This window comes from Saccopteryx leptura, chromosome 2 (assembly GCF_036850995.1).
Source record: "Saccopteryx leptura isolate mSacLep1 chromosome 2, mSacLep1_pri_phased_curated, whole genome shotgun sequence".
Taxonomy (NCBI): Eukaryota; Metazoa; Chordata; class Mammalia; order Chiroptera; family Emballonuridae; genus Saccopteryx; species Saccopteryx leptura.
The window spans coordinates 326,117,774-326,142,991 of NC_089504.1; the positions used below are offsets into that span (position 1 = coordinate 326,117,774).

The 25,218-nt window shown below is 40.7% G+C and overlaps 1 protein-coding gene across 8 annotated transcripts in view; it reads right to left on the bottom strand.

Moving 5' to 3' along the window:
- Positions 1 to 25,218, bottom strand: part of ACACA (acetyl-CoA carboxylase alpha) — a 328,759-nt gene that overhangs the window by 186,915 nt on the left and 116,626 nt on the right. For all 8 annotated transcript variants that reach the window (XM_066363215.1, XM_066363212.1, XM_066363211.1 and 5 more), the window contains 6 exons: positions 20,774 to 20,883; positions 18,372 to 18,453; positions 17,222 to 17,320; positions 15,760 to 15,866; positions 10,626 to 10,736; positions 1,373 to 1,582 (listed from right to left, as the gene is read on the bottom strand). In XM_066363215.1, coding sequence (XP_066219312.1) covers positions 1,373 to 1,582; positions 10,626 to 10,736; positions 15,760 to 15,866; positions 17,222 to 17,320; positions 18,372 to 18,453; positions 20,774 to 20,883 — 719 coding nt within the window. The remainder of the gene's footprint in view (positions 1 to 1,372; positions 1,583 to 10,625; positions 10,737 to 15,759; positions 15,867 to 17,221; positions 17,321 to 18,371; positions 18,454 to 20,773; positions 20,884 to 25,218) is intronic.

The window sequence follows — 25,218 nt, forward strand, 5'->3', positions numbered from 1 at the left end:
GAGCTTGTTTTAATCATGAAGATGATGACATCCTACCTAGAGCAAGGGTTGGCAAACTTTTTCTGTAAAGGGTTAGATAGTAATTATTTTCAGCCTTGTAGGCCATATACTCTGTCACAACTATTCAACTCTGCCACTGCAATGATAAAGCAACTATAAATAATACATAAATAAATTAGCATGGCTGTATTCCAATAAAATTTTATCTGCAATAAAAGGTGGCAGGTTGGATTTCTCCTTTGAGTGATCAGCTGCTGACCCCTCTCCTAATGAATGGCAGAGCAACAAACCTGGGTCCCTGGCACAAGCTCATCTAGAACCATGATGAGAGACAGAACTTATACCTTGTTTAAGCCATGGTATTTTGAAAGCCTCTTATAATAAAGAATATGTCTTAGTGCTCACAAGCACACATGCACATCAGAATTAAACTTCCAAAATAGTTCTATTACTTGCTGAGTGATCCTGGCCATATATTTAGGAGAAAAAAGAGAAAGTATATTTCCAATAAGATGAAGACTGAGTCACGATTTCAGAAGAGAGCATGTTAGACCCCTAAACTACAACTATTTCTAAGGAGTCCTGCAAGACTGCTGAGAGTTTCTTTCCTATACAAAAATATAGAGTAGATAAACTTTAAAGACTTAAAGACACTTAGAGGAACTTTAAAGAGATAACAAGTTTGAATAAATTTGTCTGAGGACTCAGTGATAATCAGTCCTGTCTGCTTATCATGAGCTTGTTAAAAAAAAAAATCAACCTATAAAGATTAAAAAATACCAAAACATTTCTCTTTTTTATTCCTACTCAAAAGAGTACACCGATTTTTTTTTAAAAAAATGTTATCTAGCCTGACCAGGCAGTGGCGCAGTGGATAGAGCATCGGACTGGGATGTGGAGGACCCAGGTTCGAGACCCCGAGGTCGCCAGCTTAAGCACGGGCTCATCTGGTTTGAGCAAAGCTCACCAGCTTGGACCCAAGGTCGCTGGCTCAAGCAAGGGGTTGCTCGGTCTGCTGTAGCCCCATGGTCAAGGCACATATGAGAAAGCAATCAATGAACAACTAGAGTGCCACAATGAAAGACTGATGATTGATGCTTCTCATCTCTCTCCATTCCTGTCTGTCTGTCCCTATCTATCCCTCTCTCTGACTCTCTCTCTGTCTCTGTAAAAAAAAAGTTATCTAATTTAGAGACTGAAATGTTCATTAGCAACTCTTCTAGAGGGAGACAGAATTATTTCTACTGGAAAACAATATATTCTTATCAATGATCCAGAATCATTGCAAAAAATTCCATCCAGATTGGTACATGAATTGAATGAGTACATTTCTGTGTAAGAAAACAAAAGTTAGAGTTTTTCATATAAATACCTGTTCCATATGTTCAAATACTGCTGGAGTAGCAATAGCAGCAGGTGCCTCTTCAATAATCTTCTGATGCCTGCGCTGTACAGAGCAATCACGACCGAATAAAGAAATAGCATTGCCATACTGATCTGCTAAGATCTGCACCTCCAGATGACGAGATTGTTTGGCGAGTCTCATCACAAATATAGGAGATCCGGGGACTTCAGCCTGAACCTATATTATAAAAATAAAATAAAACAAAATTTTTAAGTGCTAAACGTTTTTTTCTATTTTGATAAACTGCTTCAGTTTCAACAGGCAGATGCCTAGAAGTGTCAGAGACCATTATAATTGGTAGGAATACAAAATCAAATAAAATAAAGTTTATGACCTTATCTATTCTTAAGAGAGTGCATTTTTGCCTGACTGGTGGTGGTGCAGTGGATAGAGCATTGACCTGGGATGCTGAGGTCCCAGGTTCAAAACCCCAAGGTCACTGGCTTGTGCGTGGGCTCATCCAGCTTGAGCTCAGGCTCACCAGTTTGAGTGTGGGGTGGCCAGGTTGAGCAGAGATCATCAACATGATCCTGGGGTTGCTGGCTTGAGCCCAAGGTCGCTGAGTTGAGCAAGGGATCACTGGCTTGGCTCAAGCCCCCTGGTCAAGGCACGTATGAGAAGCAATCAATAAACAATTAAAGTGATGTATATGCATTGATACTTCTCATCTCTCTCCCTTCCTGTCTTCTCTCTTCCTCTCGCTAAAAAGGAGAGAGATAGAGAGACTGCATTTATATAATCAATATTAACTGATAAATATGAAAACATATGAACATTCAGTGTGTTATAATGGTAAAGAACAAAATATTTTGAAAATACACACACAAACTCCACAAAAGGTCAAACTACTGCCATCAATTCCAAACAGCCAAATGTACAACTTGCTCCAGACTAGACGCTCTCCTGGTTCATATTATAGCATATATGGTATCACAGTCAAAGAACTTTATCTGAAATTTTAAAGCATATTTTCACTGGATGCAGAATTCTATGCTGGCAATTATACCCTTTCCATACTTGAAACTTATCCCAGTATTTTCTGGCTTCCACTGTTTCTACTGAGATGTCACATATCAATCTTATTGTTACTCTTTTGAAAGGAATCCTTTTTTCCAGCTGCTTTAAGATTTTTTCTTTCATTCTCTCGCCTGACCTGCCATTCTCTGTTTAGTAGAGCAAAGTGGTAGATTTACTCAGATAAGCTTAAATGTAATTTTCTCTGTACTTGTCCTGTGGGGCTCATAGTATTTGCTGAATCTGTGCTTGGTATCTTTTATTAGTTCAGGAAAATTCTTAGCCATTATCTCTTCCAAAATTGCTCCTGCTCCACAATTTCTTTAAATATTGCTTCTGTTCCATTCTCTCGTCTTCTCTGAGACTCAAAGTACATGATGTTAAATCATTTCACTGTATCCCATATGTTTTTTATAATATTCTCTATCTTTTATGCTCTGTTTTGCTACAGCTCCCAGAATCAGTAGCTTGCTCATGACATCAACCACTTTATTTGCTCAAGATGCTGCGCTGATCTGGGCATTTCTTCTTCTGGTCTTGCCTGGGGTCACCCATGTGCATATCATCATCTGGTGGCTCAAGTGAGGCTGAATGGACTCACTCAAATGTCTGATGACTTGTGTTGATGGCTGGCTGGTAAATCTAGGAAGCCTTGACTGGAACAACTCATCTCTGTTGCATCTTCCAGTAACCAAGAAAGGCTTGTTCAATTCCAGTCTTCTTCAAAGCAGTGTTTCTAGAGGATGGGGGCAGAAGCTGCAAGGCTTCACAAGATCTAGGCTCTGGAACTTACACACCACCACTCTGGCCACATTCTAATTATCTAAGTAAGTCACAAGGCCAGTTAAGATTCACGGGATGGAAAAAGAGATGCCACCTCTTTATGGAAGGCAAAGTCACATTGCAAAAGAATATACATTCAAGTTTGGGAGTTATTGCAGCCATCAATAACTATCTACTATGGTCCTCCCTCTGGACACTATAATTCACATACCTTCCACATGCAAAATAGATTCACACCCTCCCAAGAACCCCTAAGTTATCCAGTCATAGTATCAGGCTTGAAATCCATTTTCCCATGAGACATGCAGAAGCAAACTAGACTGTCATTCTCTCTTTAGTGGAGTGAGCTCCTTAAGTACTGTTTCTCTTGATCCAAAAATCTTAAAACTAAAAAGACAGGTTATCTGCTGCCCCCACCACACCCAACATTTCATGATGAGAGGGGGCGAGGATAACTATAAAAGATACTCTTGGGCCCTGGCCGGTTGGCTCAGCGCTAGAGCGTCGGCCTAGCGTGCGGAGGACCCGGGTTCAATTCCCGGCCAGGGCACACAGGAGAAGCGCCCATTTGCTTCTCCACCCCTCCGCCACGCTTTCCTCTCTGTCTCTCTCTTCCCCTCCCGCAGCCAAGGCTCCATTGGAGCAAAGATGGCCCGGGCGCTGGGGATGGCTCTGTGGCCTCTGCCTCAGGCGCTAGAGTGGCTCTGGTTGCAACATGGTGACGCCCAGGATGGGCAGAGCATCGCCCCCTGGTGGGCAGAGCGTCGCCCCCTGGTGGGCGTGCCGGGTGGATCCCGGTCGAGCGCATGCGGGAGTCTGTCTGACTGTCTCTCCCTGTTTCCAGCTTCAGAAAAATGAAAAGAAGAAAAAAAAAAAAAAAAGATACTCTTGATCAAAGAAGACAGGATAGGAGTACAGAGCTGTCACTGGTCCACAGCAATTCTAAAACCCAGATAAATATCTGCTGTGAGGTTCCCTTACTTCAGGGAAGGAACCTTCCCTGAAGGTTATATTTAGGGTCTTGTTCTACACTGTGGGAGTGATTTCCTAATCCATGGCTCCCCTGTTCCTGGGCTCCCGACTCCACTCTCTGAAAAAAATCTCTTTTTATTAGAAATAAATATTTACAGAAAAATAGCTTTCTCAGTCTGCCTTCTATTCGTAGAAACTTAAAGGCCCAGGGGCCACTTTGAAGTTTGAACTATTTCTGTCTCTTTTATTCCTTTTCTTTTTTTTTTCTATTCAGTGAGAGGAGGGAAGGTAGAGACAGACTATTGAATGTGCCCCAACCATAATCCACTCAGCAAGCCCACTAGGGGGCAATGCTCTGCCCATCTGGAGTGTGCTCCATTGCTCAGCTACCAAGTTCTTCTTAGTGCCTGAGACAAAGGCCATAGAGCCATCCTCAGCACCTGAGGCCAGCTTGCTCCAAATGAGCCATAGCTGCAGGAGGGGAAGGGGTGGGGGTGAAGAAGCAGATGGGTACTTCTCCTGTGTGCCCTGACTAGGAATCAAACCCAGGATATCCACATGCCAGGCTGATGCTCTACCACTGAACCAATTAGCCAGGGCCTTATTTTATTCCTTTTGGTGCACTTGTCAATACAAGTCTGTAGATAACTTAGTGGACTTCCTATGAATCATACCGAGAAGTCACTCCTTGCCCCAAAAGGCATATTCATAACTTTTCTGCACAGACCCCTCATACTTTGGGCATGTCATGCTGCTGTGGGACAATACCCTTAAAATTTTGAAAGCCCCCATTTTCCCCCTCACTGAGAGGGTAACCTACCAGGTATTGTCGTAAATATTTCTGAGATTTTTTTTTTCTTTCTTTCTTTTTTTTTGAAGCTAGAAACGGGGAGAGACAGTCAGACAGACTCCCGCATGTGCTTGACCGGGATCCACCCGGCACGCCCACCAGGGGGCGATGCTCTGCCCACCAGGGGGCGATGCTCTGCCCCTCCGGGGCGTCGCTCTGCCGCGACCAGAGCCACTCTAGTGCCTGGGGCAGAGGCCAAGGAGCCATCCCCGGGCCATCTTTGCTCCAATGGAGCCTTGGCTGCGGGAGGGGAAGAGAGAGACAGAGAGGAAGGAGAGGGGGAGGGGTGGAGAAGCAGATGGGCGCTTCTCCTGTGTGCCCTGGCCGGGAATCGAACCCGGGACTTCTGCACGCCAGGCCGACGCTCTACCACTGAGCCAACCGGCTAGGGCCTATTTCTGAGATCTTAAAGGATCTCAGGGGCACTCCTGACTTGGCCTTTACCCATTTTTTACTTTGAGAATCTTTTGCCATCTGGAGAGACTGGAAATATAAAAACAGTTCTAATTTCAAACTCAACAAGATTAAAACATGTTTTTTTAGCTCATTTCTCTTTTATAATTCCTTAGCATAAGCAACCAAAAGCATTTAACAGATAATTTCAACACTTTTAAGTTAAGAGATCTAGTTAAGAGATCTCCTTAACTAGGTCCATGAGTTCATTATAAATACATTCTCTATCTTTTAGGTTACCTCAGGCAATTGATTCTTCATTACAGAACATGGGTCACCTTTTTTCCAGACTCTAATAATAATTATTGGAGTTACTGCCTTTCAAGCTTCCAGTAATAGTGTTCACCATTCCTCTATCATATTTAACAACCCTCTCACCATTTTTCTAGCCTCTACCTTTGAGCCAGTCTCAAAGCTAATGCCACATACTTTACTTTTTCTGTTATGACAGAATCACACCTTTAGATATCAATTTCTGTATTAGTTATCCATTGGGCCTAACAAACCACCCAAAATTTAATGACAGAAGACACTGACCATTTTATATTATTTTCTCATAGCATTTGAACTGGGTTCAATCAGGCAATCTTCTGCTGATGGAGCCACTCATGCAGCTGCAGTCATTTGGCAACATAATTGGGATCAGATGGTCTGATACAGCCTCACTTACACATCTCAATTGGTGTAGTGACTATCAGCAAGTTGGTCTAAGGAGCGCTTCAGCTGGGCAACTAATTTCCATTTCATGTGGCCTCTCTTTCTCCAGAACCCCAGTCCGAGATCTTCACATAACAGTCTGAAGCTCATTCCCAAGAGTTTTCTGCCAAAATTCCAATCTTGTCTTTAACTTTCTTGGATTCCTTACGGATATTTACTTTATAGTCCTTGCTTGATAGATCCATCACCTAAACCCTCTTTATGTCTGTTTCTACTGACTTGACTGTTAATCATGTAATTTAATATGCTGTATATTTTTAATTGATTGCTTCATATTGCATTTGAAAAATAAATAGAAATAAGTTGAGGTTCTGGTTGTTACCTTTCTCAGGAGAGAATTTATATTTGCTTCCTGTTGGTGGCTGGGATACTAACTATCCCAGAACACCTTGTTTAAATCAATAGTTGAGTGTTTTGAAGTTGATATTTAACCCCTGTGAAGGCTGACCTATTTCTAGTTAATTTTTACTCCTAAGATATAGTCCCTTCAAGATCCCAACCTAGACTCTGCAAGAGGCATGGGGGGATGGGGTCATGATACGGTACGTAGTGGGTGCTATATACTGAGTGGGACAAACTAAATTAAAAATAAAAATTTTTTAATTAAAATAAAAAGATCCCAACCTAAAATGTGGGAGGTTTCCCAGGGTGTCCTACTAACCAAGCCCTAAAGCCTTAAGTTTTGCCGTTTTAGTTTTGTAAGATTGTTGAAAACTTTAGTCATCTTTTCAATTGCTTCTTCTCAAACTGGATGATATTGCTAGGGGAAAAGTGGCCTCAAATGCCAGGCTCACCTATTTGGGTTTCCTTGTTCTTTTATATCTTAATCTATAATTTTTCATGGCCTTGAAAGCTCTCTAATGCCTTACAACAGATTTTTTTATTAATTTGGTCCAGCTTAGTTAATTATTATTAGAACTTAAAGGCTCACAAAAAATTCCTAATCTTAGTGTTCCAGTTTCTTCAACTATTTGATTCCATAGTAATAAGTAGTTTTGAAATACTTATAGGAGTTTACATTTTAAAAACTGACATTTTAAAAAATTGACATGCTTTTTCTTTTGCTTCTAAGAGCAAAGTCCTTTTCCTTAGACTCCATAAGGCACTGAGATACCTATGAAACTGAAATAATTATAGAAGGCATGTAAAAAAAAAGACAAGTAATATTCAAATTCTGACATTCAAAATAGGATAATGTAGCAAAACAATACCCTTATAACTTTCTTTATTGAGTATATCAAATCATGGAAGACCCAGTTCACAGACTTTTTCTCTTGAACCCAGGACAAAGAAGCAATAAATCTGCTAGCGAATAATTTTTTTTAAAAAGGTCAAATAAAAGGTGACTAGGGTTACTAATAGTAAAGGAAGGTGCATTCCAGTCTACCTGAATCATTAACAGCTAGAAGCAGCGGTCATTGGGACTTGGACGTGAGCTGCAAAGTATAGAATTGTGACAATTCCAGTGCCATGCGGACTTTTCCTGGATGTGGACTTTTCCTGGACTCCTGCTCCTTTTGACAGCTCCTAACAGAATGAACTGGGGTTGGGTTGCTTTTTTCAAGGATTTGGCATGGTGTTGGGGCCAACTTGGACTTGGTGAACATGTTTAGGACACTACTCTTTTATGGATTCTTGCTGTATTGGCCAAGAGTTTGCTTAAAGGCTTTAATCACTGTAAAAAAAAAAAAAATAGAAGACTAGATAAAGAAGATGTGGCACATATACACCATGGTATACTATTCAGCCATAAGAAATGATGACATTGGATCACTTACAGCAAAATGGTGGGATCTTGATAACATTATACGGAGTGAAATAAGTAAATCAGAAAAAAACAAGAACTGCAGGATTCCATACATTGGTGGGACATAAAAACGAGACTAAGGCCCTGGCCGGTTGGCTCAGCGGTAGAGCATTGGCCTGGCATGCGGAGGACCCGGGTTCGATTCCCGGCCAGGGCACATAGGAGAGGTGCCCATTTGCTTCTCCACCCCCCCTCCTTCCTCTCTGTCTCTCTCTTCCCCTTCCGCAGCCGAGGCTCCATTGGAGCAAAGATGGCCTGGGCGCTGGGGATGGCTCCTTGGCCTCTGCCCCAGGCGCTGGAGTGGCTCTGGTCGCGGCAGAGCGACGCCCCGGAGGGGCAGAGCATCGCCCCCTGGTGGGCATGCCAGGTGGATCCCGGTCGGGCGCATGCAGGAGTCTGTCTGACTGTCTCTCCCCGTTTCCAGCTTCAAAGAAAAAAAAAAAAAAAAACGAGACTAAGAGACATGGACAAGGAAGTGGTGGTTACGGGTGGTGGAGGTAGGGAGGGAGGGAGAGATGGAGGGGGAGGAGGAGGGGTACAAAGAAAACTAGATAGAAAGTGACATAGGATAATCTCTCTTTGGGTGATGGGTATGCAACAGAATTGAATGACAAGATAACCTGGACATGTTTTCTTTGAATATATGTACCCTGATTTATTGATGTCACCCCATTAAAATAAAAATTTATTTATATATAAAAAAAAAAAAAAAGCCCTGGCCGGTTGGCTCAGCGGTAGAGCGTCGGCCTAGCGTGCGGAGGACCTGGGTTCGATTCCCGGCCAGGGCACACAGGAGAAGCGCCCATTTGCTTCTCCACCCCTCTGCCGCGCTTTCCTCACTGTCTCTCTCTTCCCCTCCCACAGCCAAGGCTCCATTGGAGCAAAGATGGCCCAGGCGCTGGGGATGGCTCTGTGGCCTTTGCCCCAGGCGCTAGAGTGGCTCTGGTCGCAACATGGCGACGCCCAGGATGGGTAGAGCATCGCCCCCTGGTGGGCAGAGCATCACCCCTGGTGGGCGTGCCGGGTGTATCCCGGTCGGGTGCATGCGGGAGTCTGTCTGACTGTCTCTCCCCGTTTCCAGCTTCAGAAAAATGAAAAAAAAAAAAAAAAAAAAAAAAAGGAAGGTGCAAACTAAAAAATATTAAGGAAAAAAAATGTGTTGGGAAAAATAAAAAGTGGAAAGCTAGGAGAGTGAAATGACCAGAATGGACCCAAATTTGTCTTTATCTGAGTATTCATCTGCTTCTGGGTACTGGTAGGAGAAAAAAAAAGAGTAAGTCAAGTATGTGAAAGTAACTCTGAGGTCAGGGAAAAAGAGACTCCTGTCTCCTGATTCTTTAAGATTCTGAAAAGAGAACATTTCTTTGGCTTCCACAACCAACATGTAGTTTGGCCACATCAACTTAGCTGCAAATCAGATGGCTAAGCAGAGAAACATGCTACTTTTACCTTTCCTGAGCCACCCTCAGTTCTCATAGAATGGGAGCCTGCCATAGGGTCCCTGTGCCATGGTGCTATGGCCATGCAGCACAGGCGAGGGTGTGTATGCTGGGCCAGCAGGGTAGATAAAACACAAGGCAGAGCCTGACCAGGGGGTGGCACAGCGGATAGAGCATCGAACTGGGAAATGGAGGACCCAGGTTCGAAACCCTGAGGTTGCTGGCTTGAGCACAGGCTCATCTGGTTTGAGCAAGGCTCACCAGCTTGAGCCCAAGGTTGCTGGCTTGAGCAAGGGGTCACTCGGTCTGCTGTAGCCTCCCAGCCCCCTCAGTCAAGGCACATATGAGAAAGCATCAATGAACAACTAGGGAGCTGCAACAAAGAATTGATGCTTCTCATCTCTCTCCCTTCCTGTCTGTCTATCCCTGTCACAAAAAAAACAAACAAACAAAAACACAAGGCAGAAACCCAGGAGCCTACAGTCAATTTGAACTGAAGTACAGTAAAGTCAATCAGAGTCTGGGCCTGATCAAGCCAAGAGCATACCTCATACATTCTAACACCAGTACAGAAGGACATAAAAATATAGAAAAGTTGGCCCTGGCCAGTTGGCTCAGCGGTAGAGCGTCGGCCTGGCGTGCGGGGGACCCGGGTTCGATTCCTGGCCAGGGCACATAGGAGAAGCGCCCATTTGCTTCTCCATCCCCACCCCCCTCCTTCCTCTCTGTCTCTCTCTTCCCCTCCCACAGCAAAGGCTCCATTGGAGCAAAGATGGCCGGGCGCTGGGGATGGCTCTTTGGCCTCTGCCCCAGGCGCTAGAGTGGCTCTGGTTGCGGCAGGGCGACGCCCCGGAGGGGCAGAGCATCGCCCCCTGGTGGGCAGAGCGTCGCCCCTGGTGGGCGTGCCGGGTGGATCCTGGTCGGGCACATGCGGGAGTCTGTCTGACTGTCTCTCCCCGTTTCCAGCTTCAGAAAATAAAAAATATATATATAGAAAAGCATTGACTCTTCCTTGCTACAAAAAGTCCTATGAGACCATACAGAGAAGAGCTATCTGAAAAACTGATGACTTTTATATGTGAGAGAATAACTCTATTTTCTGGACTTCAGATTATAGTATGAGTTAAATCATGTATCACTGATAACATGTTAATTCAAACAAAGACAACTTGTACTGTACTTTACCTGTCTGAAGAGGTTAGGGAAGTCATCTGCATTGTTGACTTTTCTGATTCCCTTTCCTCCTCCTCCTTCTGAGGCCTTGATCATTACTGGATACCCAACTTCCTCTGCTGCCTTTAAGAAGAAAGAGAAAAATGGAAATAAGGGCGGTATTAGTAGGGAAGGAGTAAACTGGCAATTTCTCCCTTTAAGAATGCTATCATTTGGTAGTCTTATACATAGGAAAACAAAAAAATCTTAAAGATATACTATGGGGTAAAAGAAGTAATAAAACAGTATTTGTAGTATTATGCTGAACCAAGGGAAATAGTCTTTATCTTAAAGTATGATTACATATGCATTCATACACCCACATATTTAAATGCAAAGAATGCTGACAATATACATCAGTGGTGATTTATAAGAAAAATATGGGTAGATATAAACTTTTACTTTATACCATACATATTTCTATATTATTGGAATTTCTTATAGTATGCAAGTATTCATGTATTACCCATAATTTTTATTTTTAAAAAAGACATAAGTAATTCATTTAATATAAGCTGATGGTCTCAGTATAGTTTCTGATAACATATAAGTAAGACTCAACAAATAAGAACTCTCATGTATCCAGAATATTTTTCTCATTCAACCTGTAGTAAAGGATGAAAATAATGATATCAAAATAAATAAAATTAATCAGAAAACTAACTTGCAACACATGCTCTAAATGTGTATTTCACATTACAATATTTTATAATGATCAGGTAATTACTCTAAACCTTTTTGAAAAATTAATATATGCCTATTAAGTATGAAGCTGGCTATATCAAGATATACCCATATAGTTAGAATATTCTGCAATTATTAAAAGGAATGAGGTGGTTTTTACTTGTAATGATATGGAAGATGTCCAAATTGTATTGATAAGTCAAAAGAAAATTGAGGAAAGGGTTAACCAAAAGTTTAAAATAATCATGCCATTCCTTCTTCAAAACATTCCAATCTTTTCAGGTTTACATTATAGCAATATGAAAAAAAGGTGTCAGTGGTTGAGTGTTGGCCCGGCATGTGGATGTCCTAGGTTTGATTCTGTCAGGGCACACAGGAGAAGCGCGCACCTGCTTCTTTACCGCCCCCCCCCTTCTCTCTCTCTTCCCCTCCTGCAGCCATGGCTCAATTGGAGCGAGTTGGTTCCAGGTGTTGAGGATGGCTCTATAGCCTCCGCCTCAGGCGCTAAGAGCTGGGTTGCTGAGCAACAGAGCAACACCCCAGATGGGCAGAGCATTGCCCCCTAGTGGGCTTGCGGGGTGGATCCCAGTTGGTTGGGGCATATGTGAGACTCCATCTCCCTACCTCCTCTTTCTCACTGAATTAAAAAAAGTGTTACCCAAAAAAGACCATTTCAAATTTTAAATTATGTCAGTAGATTAACCATGAAAAATTTCACAGTATCTCATCTTTTCTAAAATTTACTTAACTCTATTCATGTCTATTCTTATAAACTGGGTTAGCATGATGAAGTCAATCACTAGGTTACAAGTAATCAAAGAGAAAGCCATAAATACAGAAAAGAGATAAAAAGTAGGATAGCCCACATGATGTCAGTAAGAAGGTAGACCTTTCAAAAATATATGAAGGTACCAGACACAGGTCATCCATTTAAAATATGTTAGAAGAATTTTAATGTCATGAGGAAAATGCTTATATATAATATTAAGTAGAAAAAATACAAGCATTATTAAAATATATATAGTAAAATCCTAATTTTATAATTATAATAGCTATAGAAATTTATTGATAAAGATTATCATTATAAATCTGAATCAAAATGGCAAGAAAATAGGGATGGTTTTATCATCTTTTTTCTGCCTTTCCAAATTTTCTACCAGGTAATTGTATATTTATAATTATAACCAGAAAAGCCTGACCAGGCAGTGGCACAGTGAATAAAAGCATCGGCCTGGGGTGCTAAGGACCCAGATACAAAACCCTGAATTTGCCAGCTTGAGCATGAGATCATAGACATGACCCCATGGTCACTGGCTTGAGCCTAAAGGTCACTGGCTTGAAGCCCAAGGTCACTGGCTTAAGCGCAAAGTTGATGGCTTGAGCAAGGGGTCACTAGCTCTGCTGTACTCCCCCAGTCAAGGCACATATGAGAAAACAATCAATGAACAACTCAAGTGCTGCAACTATGAGTTGATGCTTCTCATTTCTCTCCCTTCCTCTCTTGTCTATCCCTATCTGCCTGTCTCTCTCACACTAAAAAATAAATAAATAAATAAATAAATAAATAAATAAATAAATAAATACCAGGAAAAAAAATTAATTGATAAGCAAAATAGCTAAGCTTCTATTCTTTTGCAAATTACAATAGATTAGAACAAAGCATTTGCAATTCAGTTAGAAATATTTTTAAAAACTTTTTCAACGTTTTATTTTACTGATTTTTTTAGAGAGAGGAAGGAGAGAGCATGAGAGAAAGACAAGAACATTTGTTCCTGTATATGCCCTGACCAGGGATCGAACCAGCAACCTTTGCGCTCCACCGAGCTATCCAGGTCAGGGCTGGAAATATTCTTATTAAGGACATTACAGGATGCTTAATTTAAAATGCAAACAATACAGTAAAATTAGTTGAGCATTCAGTGTTCCTCTTGAATTTGTAACATATAAGTCAAACAGATAGTGTATTTTTCATTTTTTTTAATTTTATTTAGAAAATTAAATTTAACAGGGTGACACTGATCAATAAGAGTACATAAGTTTCAGGTAAACATTTTTATATCTTTTGAATAGTTGACTATGTCATATACCTATCACCCAAAGTCAAATTCATATTCTGTCACCATATATTTGTCCTTCTTTATGCCCTTCCCCCCCACTCCCTCCCCCACATCCCTCACCCCCTGGTAACCATAGTGTGTTTTTCTAAAACAGCCTCTTTCATCATCTACCCGGAGGCATACCTGACATTTCCAACTAGATAAAAAGTGAAAGGGCAACACACTGGAAAAGAACTATAGAGAAAAGAAAAGATGATGTTGAAGAAAGGATCTCCTCTTGCTTGGGTTCATGTTTCTACACAGATGGATGATAATTATACAGTTATACCTTCAGCCTCTCTTGGTTATCTCCCTCGCTCCTCCCCACAAGCGTCCCCAAACTATGGCCCCGCAGGCCGCATGCGGCCCCTGAGGCCGTTTATCTGGCCCCCTGCTGCACTTCTGGAAGGGGCACCTCTTCCATTGGTGGTCAGTGAGAGGAGCACTGTATGTGGTGGCCCTCCAACGGTCTGTGGGACAGTGAACTGGCCCCCTGTGCAAAAAGTTTGGGGACCCCTGGATGAGCACACATAGCTCAGTCTCCTTCCCCTTTGGGATTAGCCCACTGCACAGAACCTATGTTCTTTGTCAGCACTGAGTTAGACAGTAAACTGAATGGTAAAAGCTATGTCACTATAAAGAGAAGTCTGTGGTTATTGAGCACCACCAGTAACCAGTGAATGAGCCTGTTTAACTGATGTTCGAGTTATAAATCTGATTGCTGCAACAAACATAAGCATTTTCCCCAACATCTCTCTACTCTTAATAAAGCTGACATTTTGATATCTATTTGCCTGGTTTCTTGATTCTTTTTTCTTTTTCTTTTTATTGACTTTACTGGGGTAATACTGGTTAACAAAATTATATAGGTTTCAGCCTGTGGTGGTACAGTGGATAGAGCATTGACCTGGAACTCTGAGGTCACCAGTTCAAAACCCTGTGCTTGCACATATGATAAACAATCAATGAACAACTAAAGTGAAGCAACTATGAATTGAGACTTCTTGTTCCTCCCCTCCCTTCCATGTCTCTCATTTCTTTGTAAAATCAATAACAATTATACAGGCCCCTGGCTGGCTGGCTCGGTGGTAGAGCATTGCCCAGTATATGGATGTCATGGGTTTGATTCCTGGTCACAATACACAGAAGTGACCATCTGCTTCTGCACCCCTCCCCCTCCTCTCTCTCTCTCTTTCTCACCCCTCCCACAGCCATGGTTAGATTGGTTCAAGTGTATCAGCCCTGGGGCTAAGGATGGTTCCACAGAGGCTCTATCTCAGTCACTAAAAATAGCTCAGTTGCAAGCAAGGCCCCAGATGGGCAGAGCATCAGCCCCAGACAGGGGTTGCTGGGTGGACTCCAGTTGGGGTGCATGCAAGAGTCTGTCTCACTGTCTCCCCTCCTCTAACTTGGAAAAGAAGAAAAAAGAAAAAAGAAAATAAATTATACAGGTTTCAGATACACAATTCCTTGACACATTATCTGTACACTGTATTGTGTGCTCAGCAACCCCAGTCAAGTCTCCTTTCATCACCATTTATCCCCCATTCCCAGTTCCACCCGTTCCCAATCACCACACTGTTGTCCACATCCATGAATTTTTTCTCTTTTTACTCAATCCTCCCACCTCATCCCATCCCATTCCCCTGCTGAGACTGGCTTCTTGGTTCTGAATCCATCCTCTCCTCTCCCCCACACTAACAGGTGGTAGAGAGGAGACTCAGTACCTCCTTAAAACTCTGATTTAACCACCTAAAAATGTTCTAAGTAAGAGAATTGCTTCAAAACAAATTATTTTTGTTAGTAGGTCACTTCTTCACTCTATAAACTATATCTCCTTGATCTCTCAATCCGAATGCCATTATGGGTATATATCATGAACCAGGCTCCAAAACACTGTATTTCTGACTATAATTGCTCAGTTGAAAGACATCATCACTTCCTAGAGTTAAAAACCTACCTTTAGCCTGACCAGGCGGTGGCACAGTAGATAGAGTGTTGGACTGGGATGCAGAGGACCCAGGTTCGAGATCTTGAGGTCGCCAGCTTGAGCGCAGGCTCATCTGGTTTGAGCAAAAGCCCACCAGCTTGAACCCAAGGTCACTGGCTCCAGCAAGGGGTTACTCGGTCTGCTGAAGGCCCGTGGTCAAGGCACGTATGAGAAAGCAATCAATGAACAACTAAGGTGTTGCAACGCACAATGAAAAACTAATGATTGATGCTTCTCATCTCTTTGTTCCTGTCTGTCTGTCCCTGTCTATCCCTCTCTCTGACTCTCTGTCTCTGTAAAAAATAAATAAATAAAATTAAAAAAAAAACCAACCTACCTTTAGCCCATCATCCACATCCTTCACATAGCCTTTTTCATACAGTTCCTGGGGAACATTTAAAATACGTTTTGAAAAATCATTTTCTTGCCAGTCCACACGAAGACCTGTAATAGAAAACAGTGTCTTACATGCAGCTACAAGAGCTTTTGTTCTCATCAATTTCCTGCTATGCCTTCTTTAAAATGCTCTCACAATGAGAGCAGATGGGAGAAAGAAAGATGCCATATAATGCTGATCAGTCCTTGGGTAATGGTATTTATCTATAGCAGAATCTGGCAACTTGGGTTACCAGTGTAAGCAGGACCTTCCACTAGAAGAATCCAGAAGAGCTAACAGGAAGGAACTTATAAAAATAAAAGAACATACAAGACAAAAACACACACACACACACACACACACACACACACACACACACACACACACACGTCAGGCTTCTCACAGCAATACCCCAGGCAAAACACCTTCAATTTGTGTGTTCAGGCCTGCTCCAGGGCCAGAGGTCTGGGAAATAATTCAATCTTTATGAGCCCTTGGCAATGGAAATGGCAGTTTTATTGGCCTCAGCAGTCATGATTCCATGCTCCCTGAATATCCCTGTACTCAACCACAAGGGGAATGTTATACAGCCTCTCCATTCAAACAAGAACAAATTCAACCATTATTTTAAAGAGTTTGACCCAGCACTCTGGAGAGGATATTGCAACCCCCTGGAGAGCAAGAGTAACAAGAGTTCAAATCTGTTCAGCCTCAAGACAATGGTCACTCCCATGTGGAAGAGGTGTCAGTGTATGTCTACCCCACCCCTGCTTGAGTACTAAAAAAAGGGAAGTTCATACTATTATTAGCTGTCATTCACATGGCACTCCTTGAGGAATTTGTCAAGAATAAACCATTTTTTGAAAAATTTTATCCTTCTGCATGCCTGGAAGAAAGGTTGACTATTAACCTCATTTCTACATCAAAGGCAGCTGAGAGGTTAACTGGTGTTAAATAGACAAAGCATATCATCAATATATTGTGGGCTAAAATAAAATAAAAATACTGGCTGGCAAATATTTGAGAGGGGTTTTAGGTTTTCTTAGTGGCAAAGCATTGCATAGCACTTCCAAGGTCAGTTCAAAGGCCTAATTCTGCTTAAAGAGTCTAGCCTACCCAGAGTAGACCCGAATCCACAGAGCCATTTGGGTTTTCCCAGATTTTCTCCAAATTAAATCCCAACATCACTCAAATCTCAGGTTAGCATCTGTATACTTGGTATAAAATTTATATTCCTAAGACATGATAAAATCACTGGTGTATTAATTAAGCCTGGAGATATAAAATACCATTAACCAACTTGGATTCTAATTCTTAACAAGTATCCCAACATTTTAAATAAACTTAAACCCCAAGCCACAGTCCCATATACCCTACTGAACTTTTCCGCATTTCAAGATACAAACAAGGAATGGTTTCTTACCACTACCACTCCAAGGAAGAGTTGGGATACCTGCAGTCTGAGCCACTATGGAAGACGCAATCTTATCCCCTAAAGCCCACATGGCCTGGCTTGGAGGACCTAAAAACAAAACAAGAAAAGAAGCTTAACTATTACATTTTGGCCTCATTTCTGTTCATATATTTTGTCTCCTATATCATTATTTTTGTATTTTTCTTGTCTCCCCTATATATCATGGAGACTGTAAACTTGATTATGGGGATTACTATGTTTTAACTCATTTTTGTACCCTTTATAAAACCTAATGTAGTAACCTTTTAAAATACAGTGGGAGGTGTGTGTGTGTGTGTGTGTGTGTGTGTGTGTGTGTGTGTGTATTAAAAGAAATGCCTGACCAATCTAACTCCCATATTATCATTCGTCATGATTTAACTCGCCAAGATTAACAAAGTCTTTGTTTTTTTTAACAAATAGCCCAAATTAAGAACTATAAAGTTTTTGGGGTAAAGTCTGAAATATAAATATCCTTGGTCTTAGGGGAACTGAAAAGGAAGATTTAGCTTTAACAGGGTTTACAAAGCATAGCACTATGGAAGATCTCAGTCAGAAATAGAAACACTTTGAGCGGTATAACCTCTACTCTCTGCTGACAAGACAGAAGACAAAACTCACTTATGGGGGCGGGGGGAGGGAAGGAAGGAGAGGGGAAGGGGTACAAAGAAAACTAGATAGAAGGTGACGGAGGACAATCTCTCTTTGGGTGATGGATATGCAACAGAATTGAATTACAAGATAACGTGGACATGTTTTCTTTGAATATACGTATACCTTGATTTATTGATGTCACCCCATTAAAATAAAAATTTATTTATAAAAAAAACAACAACCTCACTTCTAAGAATATAACCTGTATGCTTCAATGTGAAGGTACTGACTCATGTTTAAATTCACTCTACCAGGGTATCCTAACTATCAATTATCTTTGCTACACAAAAATAATGTTTCCACATGTTTTCTTAGGTTAACAGCAAAGCTTTTAAAAGCTAGTGTTTTGGAAATCTGAGCCTCTTCCATATTTTATGGAAAGAACCTAGGGACAGAAAATGCAATCAATATGCAGAGACATAAGCAGGTGTAAGAAATGAGTAAAGGAAATAAAATACAGGCTTACCCATGAAGGCAATGCCATTTTTCAAAAGAAGTTCTGGGAGCTTGGGATTCTCAGAAGCATGACCCCAGCCAGCCCACACTGCCTACAAAGGAACACATATGGTTCATTCTTAAAATTCATATTTACAAAAAACATAATAAACTATTATTTTCTACCAAGACTGGGCCCTACTCTATGAGGTACAAAAGCTCCACAGCAGCCCAGTACTTAGCATCTATACTTGATTCTTGGCAAACTTTTCATAAAACAATAAGCAATCTATTGTGGCAAAACCTCTGAAGAGGTCAAAACCAAGATGAAATTGATATTAAGATCCAGCTAGTCTTGTTGCTTTTTAGGAAATTCAATTCATAGCCTTTCAACCAGACTCTATAGAGCCCTTTCTAGAAATATTGGTTTTCTTCCACAGACTCAATTACTATTGCCATGAAACTCAACTTTTATATCTAGTGGTTATACTGCCACACATATCTCAAGCTTTTTAGCTTTTTGGCCTTTAAAGCCAAATTTCCTCACACAAGTGACAAGGAAGAAATGACCTACTTCTATACCACTATATTCTGAGCTAAAACTATTTCTTTAGAAATAGGCAACTGTTTCTTACTCTGGTTGGTATGAAGGTGAAATAGAATCAATAATCTCTGAAAAACCCTTACAAACCTCCTGTTTTTAATATGTATACTTAATTTTGACAAAATGCATATTTCCCTTCCTGTTGTTTTATATTCTATATAAAGGCATTTATCAATTTTCAACAAAGATGCTTTCTAAAAAATTAAAAGTTCTTCTTTAGATAGCCTCTTGTGCCTAACTATGAAATGACTAAATTTGTTGAGATTTTGCATATTTTGTGTTTATTAAAACAGTAAAGCACTTGACCTGGTGGTATCACAGTGGATAGAGCATCGTACTAGGACGCAGAGGACCCAGGTTCGAATCCCCAAGGTCGCCAGCTTGAGCACGGGCTCATCAGGCTTGAGTACAGGCTCACCAGCTTGAGCGCAAGATAAACAGCTTGAGCGTGAGACTGTAGACATGACCCCATGGTCACTGGCTTGAGCCCAAAGGTCACTGGCTTGAAGCCCAAGGTCGCTGGCTTAAGCCCAAGGTCGCTGGCTTGAGCAAGGGGTCACTCGCTCTGCTGGAGCCCCCCAGTCAAGGCAGGTAAGAGAAAGTAATCAATGAACAACTGAGGTGCCACAATGAAGAATTAATGCTTATCTCTCTTCCTTCCTGCCTATCTGTCCCCATCTGTCCCTTTCTCTGTCTTTTTCTCTGTCCCTGTCTCTCTAATAAAAAAAAAAAAAAAGCACTGCAAAGTAAAGCACTGCAAACCATGAAATGCAATTGTTTTCTCTGGCTAGAGTAGAAATGCAATTGTTTTCTTTGGCAAAAGTAAGTATTAGTTAATTTGAATAGTATCTTTTTTTTTTTTGGTGACAGAGACAAGAGAGAGGGACAGATGGACAGGAAGGGAAAGAGATGAGAAGCATCAATCCTTCATTGCAGCTCCTTAGTTGTTCATTGATTACTTTCTCATATGTACCTTGACCTCTTGCTCAAGCTAGTGACCATGGGGTCATGTCTATGATCACACACTCAAGTTGGTGAGCCTGCGCTCAAGCCAGTGACCTCAGGGCATTGAACCTGGGTACTCTGCATCCCAGTCTGATGCTCTATCCACTGCATCACTGCCTGGTCAGATGAATTTGAATAATATCTTTAAAGTAGAAATTCATTCATTTTTCCCTTTTTTACAAATTAAAATTTTTTTTTCATTTACAATTGACATACAGTATTTTATTAGTTGCAGGTATACAACATGATGATCAGACATTTATATAACTTATGAAGTGATCACCTGATAAGTCTAGTACCCATCTGACACCATACATAGTTATTAAAATATTGTTGACTACTGACTATATTTCTTATGCTGTACTTTACATCCTCATGACTGCTCTTTTTTTTTTTTTGCTATGACTGTTCTTATAACTGGCAATTTGTACATCTTAATCCCTTCTCCTTTTTCACCCATCTCCCAATGCCCTCCCATCTAGCGATATCAAAATGTTATCTGTATCTGTGAGTTCATTCCAGTTTTATTAGTTTGCGGTTTTTTAGATTCCACATGTAAGTGAAATCATATGACATTTTTTTCTTTCTCTGTCTTGCATATTTCACTTAGCATAATACCCTCTAGGGTCCATCAGTGTTATAAATGGTAAGATTTCATTCTTTTTTTATGGCTGAGTAATATTCCATTGTATATATGTACCACATCTTCTTTATCCATTTGTCTATCAATGGACAGTTAGATGGCTTCCATATCTTGTCCATTGTACATAATGCTGCAAAAAACACATAAATTTGGTTTTAAAGAACACACTGGAATTTCTTACTTGTACTGGGATCCTTTTAGCAATATCAAGAATTAATTCCACATTTGCATAGTTGTTGTTGTTTGGTCCTCCTGGCACTGGTACATAGTGATCTGCCATCTTAATGTACTCTGAAAATGCAAGCAAATTAATAGAGAACACATTTCCAAAATATAATAGCAGAGCAAAACTTTGTGAAGGACCATTATTAGTAACCACCAGACAAACTGCATTAACGGGTAATTTCCAGCAAACGTTTATCTGAAGGCTCTGACTTTATTAAGACACAGGCACTAAAATGCATTAAGTTGATAATTAAGAAGCTCTTATAGTAAAACAGCAGTTCTCAGACATTTCACTATGTGACTTTTCTGATGGATCCTTATGATCCCTATATCAAAAATATAATGTGTACAGGGGGGATAAATGAGGGAGGATAGACCTGACTTGGGGGTGGGGGTGAACATACAATACAGTGTACAGAGATGTGTTGTAGAATTGGGCACCTGAAACCTGTATCATTAGGCTAACCAGTGTCACCCTAACAAATTCAATAAAAGGGGGGAAAATAATGTCTGTCACTTAGAGGCACATGTATAATTATTCTATTCTGGGAAATAGTTCTAGTCCTGATACCCTTTATCTTTAACTTGCACGATATTCTGAGAGAACCTTTTTTTTTTTCCTTTTTGTTCTTTTTCCTTTTTGAGAGAGCCTTTTTTCTGATGTAGAGCTAAGACAAAATGGGGTCAGAGGGGAGAGGGTCAGAGGGTTTGTAGACTGGCTAAATGGGAAAGGTTAGATACGGAAGTCTCATAGGTGTTTGAAAAGGGTTTATCTGGAATGTTGGAGAGAACAGGTATTTGAAAGACACTTTAAAAAGATAACTTCTTTCTCTCCTTACTTTTTTTTTTTTAATAAATTTTATTTATTAATTTTTAGAGAGGAGAGAGAGAGGGAGAGAGAGAAAGGGGGAGGAGCTGGAAGCATCAACTCCCATATGTGCCTTGACCAGGCAAGCCCGGCGTTTCGAACCAGCGACCTCAGCATTTCCAGGTCGATGCTTTATCCACTGCGCCACCACAGGTCAGGCTCTCCTTACTTTTTTATTTCTTTTGCTCAGTAGTCCCATTCAAATTTGTCACCTAATGTCTCTCTTACTATTCTGGCAACACTATCGCAGAACAGTTACAATATGTCAAAACTGCTCTAATAAGCACCATATATATGTGTATATATATATATATATATTTAATTTAACACTTAACAATCCTACATATGATAAGTATTTTTAGCACCCTGTTTATAGGAAATTATGGCTTGGAGCAGTTAAATACTTGCTCAAGGTCCATTTCCACCATATTTATTAACATTTCTTATATCTTGTTCTTAACTTTTAATGGCTTTAAGTTCTCCTAAAAGAAAATTCTATTCAAAGTAAGATAGAAGGCCCTGAAGTTTGTTAAAAATAAAAATATAGGTTTATTGCCTGACCAAATGGTGGCGCAGTGAATAGTGTCAGACTGGGATGCAGAGGACCCAGGTTCAAAACCCTGAGGTCACCGGCTTGAGCGCAGGCTCATCTGCCTTGAGCTGGGCTCACCAGCTTGACCATGGGTTCACTGGCTTGAGCATGGGATCATAGACATGATCCCATGGTTGCTGACTTGAGCCCAAAGGTCTCTGGCTTGAAGCCCAAGGTCGCTGACTTGAGCAAGAAGTCACTTGCTCTGCTGTAAGTCCCTAGTCAAGGCATATATGAGAAAGCAATCAGTGAAAACCTAAGGAGCTGCACCGAAGAATTGATGCTTCTCATCTCTCTCCCTTCCTGTCTGTCTGTCCCTATCTATCCCTCTCTGATTCTCTCTGTCTCTGTCACCAAAAAATAAATAAATAAAAATAAATAAATTTATTGTTCTCTTTGATTATAGGAGGGAAAGCATGCTAATTATAAAAAATTTAAATAATATATCAGGATGCAATACTACTTTTTTAAGTCAAAATCACACATTTCCTACTACTCAGAGATAATCAGTTCATGTTTTGATATCCTAGAAACTATAAACTATTAACCAATTTAATGATACAGTGTGGCTATCTTCCCATGTTATGACATAAATATATATTTAAATTTTTTATATTTTTATACAATGTGAGATAATACAAGTATTATTTATATATTTAATGTTAATATATGCACATGTTAATGGTTGCCTAATGCAGGGGTAGTCAACCTTTTTATACCTACCGCCCACTTTTGTATCTCTGTTAGTAGTATAATTTTCTAACTGCCCGCCAGTTCCACAGTAATGGTGATTTATAGAGTAGGGAAGTAACTTTACTCTATAAAATTTATAAAGCAGAGTTACAGCAAGTTAAAGCATATAATAATAATTACTTACCAAGTACTTTATGTCATATTTTCACTAAGTTTGGCAGAATAAATCTTTATAAAACAACTTACTATTGTTAAATCTATCTTTTTATTTATACTTTGGGTGCTGCATTACCGCCCACCATGAAAGCTGGAATGCCCACTAGTGGGTGGTAGGGACCAGGTTGACTACCACTGGCCTAATGCTTCTATAATACATAATTCATTTAACTAATAACTTATTGATGGACATATAGGTTATTAATAACTTAAAAAATATTAAAACAATTAATGATGAATATCCTTATACGTAGTATTGTTCAATTATAACTTCAGGATATGTTACCAGAAGTAAAATTACTGGGTCATAGGATATGCACATTTTCAAATATTGAGCCATTTTAGATTTTCACCAGTCATATGGGCACCAAATTGCCTCTACTTTCATCTGTATTAGGTGTCACCAATTTTTTAAATTTTGCCAGTCCGGCCTGACCTGTGGTGGCACACTGGAAAAAGAATCATCAACCTCGAATGCTGAGGTCGCCAGTTCAAAACCCCAGACTTGCTTGATCAAGGCACATATGGGAGTTGATGCTTCCTGCTCTTTCCCCACTTCTTTCTCTCTCTCTCCCTCTCTAAATAAATAAATAAATAAATAATAAACGTTTGTCAGTCCTAAAATGGAAAAAAAAAATCCCAATCTACTATTGATCAGCTTTGCGTTTCTTTTCCACTGATATTATATTTCTATTTTTTTTCCTTTTTTTTAAAGAGACAGAGAGAGAGTCAGAGAGAGGGTCAGATAGGGACAAACAGGAAGGGAGAGGGATGAGAAGCATCCATTCTTGCTGCGGCACATTAATTGTTCTTTGATTGCTTTTTCATATGTGCCTTGAGTAGGGGGCTATAGCAGAGCGAGTGGCCCCTTGCTCAAGCCAGCAACCTTGGACTCAAGCCACCGACCTTTGGCCTCAAGCCACCAACCTTTGGGCTCAAGCCAGTGACCACGGGGCATGTCTATGATCCCATGCTTAAAGCCAGCGACCCGGTACTCAAGCTGGTGAGCCCACACTTAAGCAAGCAACCTCAGGGTTTCGAACCTGGGTTCTCCACATCCCAGTCCAACACTCTATCCATTGAGCCACCACCTGGTCAGGCTGGTATTGAATCTCTTTACATATGCTTATCGTTCCCTTTTAAATTATTTTATAGACTACCTATTAGTGTGTATGTTTTTCAAGATTTCATTTATTGATTTTTAGAGAGGGGAAAGAGAGAGAGAAAAGGAGGAGTGGGAAGCATCACCTCATAGTTGTTTCTCATATGTATTTTGACTAGGCAAGCCCAGGGTTTCAAACCAGTAACATCAGCATTCCAGGTCAACACCTTATCCACTGTGCCACAGATCAGGCTGTTTGTGTTTTACTTTGTTTTTGTTTTTCTGGGGGTTTTTCTGTTATTGAAGAGAGTATCTTTTTCTCATAACAAAGGTAGAAACTCTTTGCTGCTAATATGTTTTTTCTGATTATCATTTGCCTTCAATTTTTTCTCTTTTTATTTGCTACAATTTTATTTATTTATTTACTTTTCTTCTTTTTCTAAGTGAAAGGAGGGGAGATAAAGAGACAGACTCCTGTATGCACCCTGACTGGGATCCACCCGGGGACCCCCTTCTGGGGCCAATGCTCTGCCCATCTGGAGCCATGCTTGCAACCAAGCTATTTTTAGCACCAGGGGTGAAGGCTCCACAGAGCCATCCTCAGTGCCCAGGGCTGATGCACTCAAATCAAATAAGCCATGGCTGTGGGAGGGGAAGAGGTGGAGAATGGAGAAGCAGATGATCACTTCTCTGTGTGCCCTGCCTGGTAATCGAACCCAGGACATACACACACTGGGCCAAAGCTCCATCACTGAGCAAACTGGCCAGGGCTGAAAATTTACTCTTATGTAGTAAAATCTAACTTTTCTGTAGTTCAGTGGCCCTAGATACAGAAACGTTAGTTTAATTGCTGACTACACACACATCAACACTCACACACGCATGCACACACTCAGTCTAAAAAGGTAGTGCTGTTGCCAACCAACAACA